At 42.9% G+C, this 12557-nt stretch overlaps 1 protein-coding gene across 14 annotated transcripts in view; it reads right to left on the bottom strand.

Moving 5' to 3' along the window:
- The window catches only part of LOC135107438 (leupaxin-like), a 95709-nt gene that overhangs the window by 37395 nt on the left and 45757 nt on the right, over positions 1-12557 (bottom strand). Inside the window, exon 1 of one of the 14 annotated variants that reach the window (XM_064017306.1) lies at positions 8930-8952. The exons of 12 other annotated variants lie outside the window; for them this stretch is intronic. Coding sequence is in view for 1 of the 2 variants with exons in the window: in XM_064017305.1 (XP_063873375.1) it covers positions 7165-7179 (15 nt within the window). In the remaining variant the exon portion in view is untranslated. Of the gene's footprint in view, positions 1-7164; positions 7415-8929; positions 8953-12557 lie in introns of those variants that run through there. One more of the 14 variants, XM_064017305.1, reaches the window with a different exon arrangement.

Raw genomic sequence — 12557 nt, 5'->3', positions numbered from 1 at the left:
GGAAGAGTGGCAGCGCTGAACTCACATCCTGACCCCACCCTGGCCGCTGCATAAGGTTTGTTTTCCTCTATCACTACCACCTCACACTTCACAAAAAAAATAAGCCAACTGTTCCTGGACCTTTCTTTTTATCCCTAGTAGCGCCCTCCACTAATCACTGCCTGCTTCGTACTTTTTTTTTTGTCCCACGCTTATGATGTTACCTACAAAATAACAGAGGTCTTCTAAAATACGAAGAGGACGCCTACAAAAGAGGTGACCGGCATACCACTACACTACCTAAAGACGCCAAGAGAAGGTAATTACTACAAAGGCAACATATGATACCAGCGGTGCCCTAAGCCTCCACACTTTCCTCCAGGCGCGTCTCCTCCAGTATGTCCCTGCTCGCCGCCACCTTCCGTCACTTCTACTTTAATTACCTCTTGATCCACCGGCGCCTGTTGCATCTCCGTTTCCTTGCCTTGTCTATTTCCCTGTAACACCTGCACACCTCCCTGAATGTCCCTGATTCTTGGCCATCCAGCGGTGTGCGCCCCGAACACCTCGTGCCCGACCCACTACCTCCTTACGCCTCAACCCTCACCCCTCTACGCCTCCTGTGATGCCTCTTCTCCACCACAAGCTGCCCTTTGCCTCCTCGCCGCCCCTGCCAGACCGTCTATCTCCGGACAATTTTGATAATTTGACCTGACACTCATATCTCTGACTTTACAATGGTGTAAACTTACATATGGAAGAATACCATCATACAGCAGCCCCCTCATCATGTGTCATATACCTAACACAATCTTATACAGCTTATAGTCATTGGTAACTGTGAAATATAGGAACTTTTATGCATTTTATATCTAAATAGATACTTCAGACATACATTAAATTTTCAGTTAGCGGAAAGTTCCTGGACATGTGAGTTCAGAGATAAGGCGTGACCTTTTTTGCAATCTGTCTCTGGAAGCAATAGTCTCTTGAAAATCTTGGTCTGTATTCTGAAACGTTTCGGCGTCTTGTCTTAACTATCTTTAACAGGTTCCTGTGAAAGTTATTGGTATCTTTAAGATCCGATCAATTGTAAAAAAATAAATAAATAAATAAAAAATAAAGAAAAAGAAAAAAACAGTATTAATAAAAAAAAATAAAAATCATGAGAATCTGATTAATTATATATCACTGTGGCCATCGAATTTCTCCTTATGAAAGCCTACATGCTTTGAGAATGAAGGCCGTTATATTTTCTTTTAACAACTTTCCTCTTGATTGCTGGGACACTGAACAAAAGTATAAACCAAGAAATATTGAAACATGTGTAAACTTTATCAATAATCATCCATTGACATTTTATGTATGCTCAACACTACAAAACCTATGGATCTTCGGTTACTTGACGATGCACAGGTAACTTCTCAGTTTCCTACGGGATTCGAAAGCTGAAACTCGAGTTTACCACTTGAGCAAGCAGAACACTTTGCCAACACATGACCATATTACTATACCAAATGCTGGTGTGCGAATGGTATCAGTTTAAGACCTGGAGTCACAACCAAGAAGTGAAGTGGCCGGATAATGACGATTTGATTTGCCTTCTTCCACGCTATAGCTCCTGCTTGCCCACTTGGCAGAGAGGAGTATATGGGAATTAGTCAAGGAGTTGTGACTTTGAAGACAAACAGAAAAGCAAGCAAGCCTGTTCTGTGCACACGTGTATGGTCAAACTAGAACTTATGATCAACGAATCTGTTCTTTGTGTGTGTGTGTGTGTGTGTGTGTGTGTGTGTGTGTGTGTGTGTGTGTGTGTGTGTGTGTGTGTGTGTGTGTGTGTGTGTGTGTGTGTGTGTGTGTGTGCTCTTACGGAAACGTGCGGAAAAAAAATGTCAAAGATTCATGAACACACACAAATCCACGCAAAATAACCGTATATAAATGTATACATTGACGGGCAGCAACGAGAGAGAGAGAGAGAGAGAGAGAGAGAGAGAGAGAGAGAGAGAGAGAGAGAGAGAGACGGATGGGGGAGGGGAGGGAGAATAGCACTGTATGGCAGGTTTGTCAGGTTGGCAACACCGCTCCTTTCCAAATAAGGTGCCCCAGGCCAGGGTGTCCCCATTCACTTTCTTATCACACAGTCGGGCCTCACACGACTCACCGCTGCTGCACCACGTCCCCGGGCACCCCTCCTGCTATGGCCTCAAACGTACCACAAATGAGCTGACTTGTTTCGTAAAATAAGTTAATTAACAGGCAAAACATTCTCCTTTCGTTTAGTCTTGCCCTATGGATCCATTATTCCTTGACCTGCTCTTGACAATGTGTGTGTGTGTGTGTGTGTGTGTGTGCTCTCACCCAAATAATATGAAAGATAATAAACAAGTTTTAAATCATGTCGGTGTCAGTATCTCTTTCTGAACAGACGGGTCCTTGTTTCCCGGGAATGGTGACGACCTGTTTGGTCTTGCCATCCAGATCACAACAGCCTCCTATTCACTGACGAGGCAGGGGCAGGTTGCAGCATAGGACTAATGCAAGCGACATATTCCAGATTGATTGACAAATATATCTTGCTTTTAGATGGTGCGCCTTCTACTATATTTCAAATAAAAAAATAATTAATTGATGGACAAGAAAAAAAAATACAGCAGTTAATAATACAGTACACCGTGATTATATATGAAAAGTGCAGTATGAAACTAATAAATACATTATATAAAATGCTCTTCAAAAAGTATTTCCTGAACTAGTTGACAAAATATGAGCTGAATGATGATCGATGTAACAGCTTCAAGAATCAACTTGGCTGGCAATGGGAGTACTGTGGCGCAGGTTGGTTCATCATGAATGATACTGATTGGTTTAAATGCACAGCTGGGCGTGGCATTTACGTCTTTACCTCCTCCTAAATATTAATATTGCTGTCCATAAAGAGGCTCGTGGTGCGCCTTGGCCAACTCTGTAATCCTAACACACCCAAACTTTTTTCCAAACAACCTACTAAAAATACTCTACAGATTAGTAAACATGTAAAGTGAGTGTGAAGGGATGCAGTGCTCTGAGTAACTACAAATGGCGGAGAGAGAGAGAGAGAGAGAGAGAGAGAGAGAGAGAGAGAGAGAGAGAGAGAGAGAGAGAGAGAGAGAGAGAGAGAAACGAGGTCATGGGCACCAGCAGGTGGACAATCCAGCTAAGTGGACCACGGCAGCCCGTAGCAGTCATGTACGGGAAGGAAAAGAACTGACGCCATGCCCCCCGCCGCTGCCTGCCTCACCTTGACAAGCTCTCATCCTGTATATTAACTGATGGCACCTGTTACTGAATTTCTAAAATTATCGGCAACATTATTTTTTTTTTTTTCCTACCCTAATTCAATGAAACTGACAACTAAGTAGTATATGTTTCGCAGCATTCAGTTTCATAGTCCTTCTGTACAAAACTCACACATTATCATCTCAACTTGTCGAATGCAAGAGTTAACAGCTTAATCACTTCCCACTTCTCAATAAGGAAAGAACACCAAACACCTCAGGAACTCGCCTGATCTGTCTTTTTGCATCATTTACTTCAGTATTTCGTTGTACTTTTATTTCACACACACACACACACACACACACACACACACACACACACAACTAGGGCGCTCTGCTGCACATACCCTTCACTAATATGCATTAGGCTGGTATGGTGTGGACATGCGCGCGCATATGAAGCAAACATACATGCATACAAAATTGTCCCATTCCGGAACTGCATTTATTTAGTGACAAGAGAAAACTTACACCTTTAACACACGCGCAAACACACACACACACACACACACACACACACACACACACACACACACACACACACACACACACAAAAAAAAAAAAAAAAAAAAAAAAAAAGTCAACAGCCGCCTGTCTGGCGCCAGCATTGAGTTAGACGCCATATGTTTTGAGGAGCAATATTAGTCCAGTTACTCACCACTGTGTGCTATAACAACCTCCGAGGATGGGTAACAAGAAGAGACAGGGTAAAGTTTGTGCCAGCGGTGCCTCACACGGCGAGAGGCATCAGCAGAATTGAGTTAATTACTGGATGAATCAAGCGAATGCACACACAAGGACTAAAGCTAAAGGAAGTCGCAGGGTGAAGCAATGACAGTCAGTAACCTTAAGTGATGCAGGGGCAGCTGGAGGAAAGAAAAGCTAAGCATATATTGTGACAAATGGAGAGATGGAATAAGAGGCGGACGTAGTAATAACGATATAACACGTCTAGTTTTGAGGATGGAAAACAGGACGAATATAGAAGAAAACATAAAAGGACTAATTAAAAGTTATAAGAATGAGGCAATGAGTGGACGGGATTACTGATATATCCAACATATATATTAAAATTAATGCATTATGAATGACATAAATGATAAGCTGATAACATTCTGGTGGAGAGAGAGAGAGAGAGAGAGAGAGAGAGAGAGAGAGAGAGAGAGAGAGAGAGAGAGAGAGAGAGAGAGAGAGAGAGAGAGAGAGAGAGAGAGAGAGAATAAGAACATGCCTTTGACACGCCGTTTTCTTCAACAGCTTCAACAGAAAAGAAACGCCTTGAACGGGTTCCTTAAGTATTTATTCAGAATCCGACGAATGACGAACAGAATTTCATGAAGCATTTCCCCACAACACAAGTACGTATAGCAATGAGAAAAATATAAATCTCCCAACCTTCTCAAATTAACATACTATATTTCATTGTGGTTGTATATGAATAATTACAATCGACATTCAACCAAACTGCCAGGAGATGTAAACTGTGAGAGTACTTAACCCTACATTGATGCTGTATAGCTCATGTGAGAGAGAGAGAGAGAGAGAGAGAGAGAGAGAGAGAGAGAGAGAGAGAGAGAGAAGGAAAAAAGTGATATTGTGAAGTTGGTTGACGCCTCTTACGAAACATTTGTTGATTAAATGATATCAATGAAACCTCAAGTCTCTCCGTGACCAAATTTGGGTGTCCTATGATATGTATTGAGCATTTCCTACCATGGGCATGTGGATCAGGAAATTGAACTTGGAGTCTACGAAATGTCATCACAAATAAGTGCAGGAAGCCATTGATCTGAGAGAGAGAGAGAGAGAGAGAGAGAGAGAGAGAGAGAGAGAGAGAGAGAGAGAGAGAGAGAGAGAGAATAAACAAAAAAAAAAAAAGTGGAGTGGATGACAGGAAATGATAAAACTCCGTACGATAATTATTCCTGCTGACGTCACTAGTTCCGAGTTAAAGAGATGACGTCATGGCTTGCCAGACGCACGAGGGTAAGGACGATGACTAACATTCAGTAATTCATCTCTCTCTCTCTCTCTCTCTCTCTCTCTCTCTCTCTCTCTCTCTCTCTCTCTCTCTCTCTCTCTCTCTCTTGTCTTGTGTCTTACTACTCTCGTTCCTTTCCACTTGGCAGACTGACCTAATGAACTTCTTTATTAATACCCATTGGCATTCTCTCTCTCTCTCTCTCTCTCTCTCTCTCTCTCTCTCTCTCTCTCTCTCTCTGGAAAATAAGAAGAAAGTAAACAATAATATAATTAATCTCTCTCTCTCTCTCTCTCTCTCTCTCTCTCTCTCTCTCTCTCTCTCTCTCTCTCTCTCTCTCTCTCTGTGTGTGTGTGTGTGTGTGTGTGTGTGTGTGTGTGTGTGTGTGTGTGTGTGTGTGTGTGTGAGAGAGAGAGAGAGAGAGAGAGAGAGAGAGAGAGAGAGAGAGAGAGAGAGAGAGAGAGAGAGAGAGAGAGAGAGAGAGAGAGAGAGAGGCACGCAGCAATAAGTTTATTAAAGATCGAAGAAAAGTACAAAAAAACAAATGAATGGACAGTTAATCTGAGGTGGTGGCGGAGGGAGGTAGTGGTGGTGGTGGTGGTGGTGGTAGCAGCTTTTCGAGGGTACTGGTGGCTGTGAAGGTCGTGCGAATAGTAATGGCTTTGTAGCATGTTGGTGTTGTGGTGATGGTGGCATGACTGCGGTTAATGTTGATGGAAGAATACAAAATGGTGCTAATGTTGATGATGTTTGTGATGGTGGAAGCCAAAGTTTGGGGTTGGAAGATTGTGATAGTAGTAGTAGTAGTAGTAGTAGTAGTAGTAGTAGTAGTAGTAGTAGTAGTAGTAGTAGTTGTTGTTGTTGTTGTTGTTGTTGTAATAGTAGTTGCAATAATAGTAGTAGTACCAGTATTAGTAGTAGCAGCAGCAGCAGTAATAGTAGTAACAGCAGTTTTTTTAGTTATAGTAGTAGTAGTAATAGTAGTAGTAGTAGTAGCAGCAACAGTCGTTTTATTAATAGTAGTAGTCGCAGTAGTAGTTTTATTGATAGTAGTAGTAATAGTAGTAGTAGTAGTAGTAATAGTGGCAAGTCGTTTTATTGATAGCAGCAGTAGTAGTAGTAGTAGTAGTAGTAGTAGTAGTAGTAGTAGTAGTAGTAGTAGTAGTACATAGAAAAACAGTATCATTACGACTTTCATAATGATTATCGTAATCACTGCCATCATCATCAGCATCATTATCATCATTTCGGTGTATTTCTTAAAGTGATGGTGGCTGCGGCTGTGGTGGTGGCAAATAAGGTGAAAGTGAAATTAATGAACCATACCCACATGGACCCACCTTTCTCTTCTGCACCCTACTATATATCGTGTGTGTGTGTGTGTGTGTGTGTGTGTGTGTGTGTGTGTGTGTGTGTGTGTGTACTTGCAGAGGGACACATAAATTTCCTTTTCTTTCCTAAGACCCACAGTCAGCGCACATCACACCCACACTACACCCACACAACACCAACATCACACCCACACTACACCCACACATGGCACAGTGGGGCACACCCGGCTCACCCGCACCCACACCCACACTCACACCCACGTCCACACCCAGGTTCTAAAATCGACATACTTTTACAGAGAGAGAGAGAGAGAGAGAGAGAGAGAGAGAGAGAGAGAGAGAGAGAGAGAGAGAGAGAGAGAGAGAGAGAGAGAGAGAGAGAGAGAGAGAGAGAGAGAGAGAGAGAGAGAGAGAGATCCGTGCAAGCACACTACAGTTGTTCCGTCGAGAGAGAGAGAGAGAGAGAGAGAGAGAGAGAGAGAGAGAGAGAGAGAGAGAGAGAGAGAGAGAGAGAGAGAGAGAGAGAGAGAGAGAGAGAGAGAGATATTTAGCTTACCTGTACAGCCGCCATGGTGTATTCCTCACTCCCTTCTCTTGTAATGCTGTTTTATCTTTTAGCTCAAAACTCCACACACACACACACACACACACACTAAATGTTCATGCACGCCACTTCACCACCCAGGCCTCAGCACTGCCACCACTGAGGACGTTACCACTTCCCTCACTTCACTACGCCAGGCAGATACACGGCTAGCACTGTGGTAGAACGCGAGCCGCCACCACCAGACAGATGCCTTACCCACTCACTACCACCACCACCACCGCCACTCTCTCCGCGGCACCCTCCTCCCTTCCTCCCTCCGCCACACATGCCCACATCCCAAGTTTATTCTTCATTTATTCATGGGGTTCTTCACTTTCTAAGACAAGAGTCGAGTTGGTACTATCATAAAGTTGCACAGGGAAAGAGCAACACAGCAGTACATGACGGTATTACACGGCTTTACCTTAGTCATTTAAAGGGGCGTTGGACACCCTGCCGCTGACGGGAGGAGGGGAGAAGGAGAAGATCAGAGGGATGGTGGGGTAAGGGGGAACACCAAGGAAAGATGAGAAAAGAATAACGCAAGGGGATGAACGAAAGGAAAACTACATCCAACAAAAAATAATACAACTTTACATGGTGCTGATGATTTGGTTTAATTAAGTGATTTCAGAGGGTGAGCTGCGATGAAAGTCTGCCACTACAGGTACAAAATGAAAGAGAATTAAATGAAAATAGAAATAAAACATGCACATGAAAATGGCATGAAACAACAATATGAGAGAGAGAGAGAGAGAGAGAGAGAGAGAGAGAGAGAGAGAGAGAGAGAGAGAGAGAGAGAGAGAGAGAGAGAGAGAGTGTGGTGCCATGATGTAAACAGTGCCACGCTGCCAGACGTATATGTAATTAATAAAAGTGCAATATAATTATTCAAAGCTAACATAATTAATGACCATGACAGCACCATGAAACATGACTCTGACAAACACCTCGGGGGGAAAAAATCTAGTTTGTGCTCTCACCCGATACTAATAACACCACCACCACCACCACCAACAACAACAACAATAACAACAACAACAACTAACAACAACAATAGCAACAAGAACTGCAGCAGCAGTAACAACAACAACAACAACAACAACAACAACAACAACAACAACAACAACAACAACAACAACAACAACAACGAGTAGTAGTAGTAGTAGTAGTAGTAGTAGTAGTAGTAGTAGTAGTAGTAGTAGAAGCAGCTGTAGTACGAAGTGCAGCAGCAGTAACAGCAGCAGCAATTGTAGCCAAAATACACCATAACCCCGCTACAAGGCAGACTGTTTTTTCGTTTACTTCATGCAAATGTGTGTGTGTGTGTGTGTGTGTGTGTGTGTGTGTGTGTGTGTGTAATTACTGTACTGTTAATGGTCGTACCTCCAATAATTTCCACTCTATGTATGTTCAACGCGACGCCGCTGAGAGACAGTGCAATGTAACATGACAAGCATTCCAAGTTTTCTTTTCTTTTCTTTTCTTTTTTTTTTTTACAATTCTGAGTAATAATATGGCATCAGAGGTGGACAATTTGAAAAAAAAAATGTATAATCGGGAAACACGACCTTCTATCGCGGCCGTGAGTCCTCCACCCAGAGTTCTTTTCTACCAGTATGGGTGAAACGCCAGATACAAATGCACAGAGATACAAATGCACAAAACATGACAAAAAAATCAAACTTGAATGCCAAGGGTGACACAACCGTTGCAGAAATGGCACGCTACATACCCAACAGCTGGCTACGGGAGCAGGATTCTCCACGCAGAGCTACGCACACTTCAGCCATTCATTAAGGAAACTCGTCTTGCGTTGGGTCGGCAATGACCCACAAAACTTGCCTGCTGACCAGCGTAACAACTTTAACACCTCATGAGATTAAAGAATAATAATTTTACTTGTCATGCTGGTTAGAAACTCGTCTCCGCCTCTCAACAGCCACCATGTTGCCCACTACATAATCTATCTCTATGCATAATATAATGATACACAGGCAATAATGTTTCCTCTCCGGCTTCAAGTCAATCTGAAGTGATGGTGTGCTGGCCACTGATCAAGTATACTAGTGCAGGAAGGGTCAAGTAGACAGAGTGGAGTCAGACATGTCTCCACACGTGATAATGAGGAACAGTCATGAGGTTGGAGGCTGCCTCGCGGAACGAAACTTGGCTACTGGCACTGGCGGGGCTGAGGAAAGACACGGAAGGGCAGGCCGGTTCATGGGCACGCTTATGCAGGCTGATGCTGGTATGGGAAGCTTAATACGGTGTGTGTGTGTGTGTGTGTGTGTGTGTGTGTGTGTGTGTGTGTGTGTGTGTGTGTGTGTGTGTGTGTGTGTGTGTGTGTGAGAGAGAGAGAGAGAGAGAGAGAGAGAGAGAGAGAGAGAGAGAGAGAGAGAGAGAGAGAGAGAGAGAGAGAGAGAGAGAGAGAGAGAGAGAGAGAGAGAGAGAGAGAGAGAGAGAGAGAGAGAGAGAGAGAGAGAGAGAGAGAGAGAGAGAGAGAGAGCTGGGACTAAAAAGCTTACAACCAAAGCTTGAAAGAAACTGACAGTGCAGCTCCTGTAATATCACACACACACACACACACACACACACACACACACACACACACACACACACACACACACACACACACACACACACACACACACTAATATTGGGAACGCACAGGCTCTCAGTCTGGAAAAAAAAAATGCCTATAACATATTATATATACATCATGTTTAAGTATATTTGCTTGTGTGATGAAGTTGCCGGCTTAAATTCTCAATTACGGACATCAGAAAGGCAAACAAGTTACCACAAAAGGCAGAGACGATGCACCCTCAGCCTTCGTGCAGCCTCACCACAGATTCCACCGATGGCACACTGCCGATCCACGAATACGACTAAAGACACAAGCATCGATCGTATCATGGTAGCTATAACTTTAAATTATTATATCTCCTATAGAACAGCACGGATGAAGCGCGCCGGAAACTAATTCGTATCATAAAATATAACTATGCAACAAGAAAAAATGAGACAGCGTCATTCGGCCAAAGCGTGAGACCGTCAACCCTGGCTGGCTAACTCCATCCGTGCTGCCCTTCACAAGCTGCCTGCTCGCTGGCTACAAGTGTTATTCTGACGATATTTTAACGGACACTTACGTAATTTTTGAGAGAGAGAGAGAGAGAGAGAGAGAGAGAGAGAGAGAGAGAGAGAGAGAGAGAGAGAGAGAGAGAGAGAGATAATGAGACATCGACGTTATCACCATCCTCCCTAAACACAGGCAATATCACAACCCCTTTCCTGTCTGTATAACAAAGCACACCACAGACCCCCACTGGTCGGGACGCCGCCTCTTTGTCGGGAGAAGTGAGACTATGTGGTGTTTATGTACGTAAGCAGGACGACGGGACACACTACTTACGATCTCTCCCTTGCTGACAACTCGCTTCCTTGTTTAGTCTGCCACTGGTTGACCGCTTGAACAATTTGCCACCTGTGTGTGTGAGTGTGTGTGTGTGTGTGTGTGTGTGTGTTTGAATGATTGTTTGCTTCCCTCACAACACACCTGGGATGGCCAAGGACTAACTAGACCTCTACATAGCCGCACATTGTTTCTTTCACCTGATTTCAAGCGATGGCATGGGAGTCAAACATCAACATCTAAGGTTCTGAAAGCTCGGGCCTCCAACTTCCCACGCCCACGACAAGAGCGAAAATCTATGAGCTCATGATCTCAGTATTGTCAGTCGCCTCACACCAGGCCACGCTGGGTCACGGTCACAGGTAACAGGTGTCGCGCACAGCCCCTGCATCGATGCCGCGTTACCTTGTCCAGCTCTTGAAAGTGACTCTTTAAATACCTTCATCTTCTTTACTTGTTGTAATGGTTGGACATAATCTTTCTTTAATGACTTACTGTACTTTTCTCATTAATTTGCCTGATGAGATTTTCACCTTCACCAAGGGAGGCTCTGCAGACATGTTGCTTTTAGAGAGAGAGAGAGAGAGAGAGAGAGAGAGAGAGAGAGAGAGAGAGAGAGAGAGAGAGAGAGAGAGAGAGAGAGAGAGAGAGAGAGAGAGAGAGAGAGAACAGGAGGAGGGGAGGGCGGTGGACCAAACCACCTGTATGCATGTGTGTCGAAGATAAGTAAATTACCAGAAATGTAATCAAGTTCTGATCCTTCCATTCAGTTCTGATTCTCAAAGTATTCCTCTCCTGAGAAATATTATTAAATCCCTTTTTCTTTCGGAAATAAATGCACACTACTCATTCATTCATTCATCTCTCTCTCTCTCTCTCTCTCTCTCTCTCTCTCTCTCTCTCTCTCTCTCTCTCTCTCTCTCTCTCTCTCTCTCTTTCATCACTCGAGTAAAAACTACTAAAGTTAGTTACACGAACATTTTTCTCCGAAGTCCACATAAATAATCTAATTAATCCGTTATTATTCTTCCACTCTCCAAGTAATGCATCTATTGTTTCTTGATTACTTTTCATAAGTGGCACATACCGTACTAGTTAATAGCACTGATGCTGCTCTACAGTTTGGTGTTTCTTCTTTCCTTCTCTGTTCACAGAATGGCATAATATTCGCCGTCTTACATTTTTTTAGAACCCTTACAGACTTTATCAAGCATTCACTTATGCCATATACTGGTTCAGTCAGCTGCTGTCTGTCACCATTCCTTTAAAATGCATCCTGCCACTCCACATGTCCAAGTGCTTTCATTTCCTCCACTTCTTTCAATAAATCGCAAATTATTCTTTATTTTATTTTGTTTTCCAAGTTTTGGGATCTTTAAACCTCTCCATGTGTTTCGTTGAATCCTGATTCTTTTGTGAAATCCTACTGAAAATTATAGTTAAATATTTCCCTTATACCATTTTACTTTTTTTATGTTTCATTACGATCTTTCATTCTTTGGACATTTTCCATGTTTGATCCTTCCATTGATAAATCTAGAACAGATCTGGTCCTTCCTTAAACTTCTAATCTATATATTTCAAATTTCTTTTGATCCGCTCTTTATTTTCGTACATTACTGTACCAACTTAATTTCTTCCCTTTTTTTTTTTTTCCAAAAATCTCATTATATTCCATGCCGTATCTTCTTTTCTCTTTGTCTTTAAACATCTTGAATTGAACCCTTATTCTCGATTTCTTTCTCCTGATTTATGCAATGAAGAGTTTATTTACTTCTTGCTCATATATTTCTATACAGAAAAAAAAAAACTCTGGCAGTGTGTGTGTGTGTGTGTGTGTGTGTGTGTGTGTGTGTGTGTGTGTGTGTGTGTGTGTGTGTGTGTGTGTGTGTGTGTGTGTGTGTGTGTGTGTGTGTGTGTGTGTGTGTGTGTGTGTGTGCGTGCG

The sequence above is a fragment of the Scylla paramamosain genome, chromosome 15 (assembly GCF_035594125.1).
Source record: "Scylla paramamosain isolate STU-SP2022 chromosome 15, ASM3559412v1, whole genome shotgun sequence".
Lineage (NCBI taxonomy): Eukaryota > Metazoa > Arthropoda > Malacostraca > Decapoda > Portunidae > Scylla > Scylla paramamosain.
This window is presented reverse-complemented; position numbering and strand designations above follow the sequence as displayed.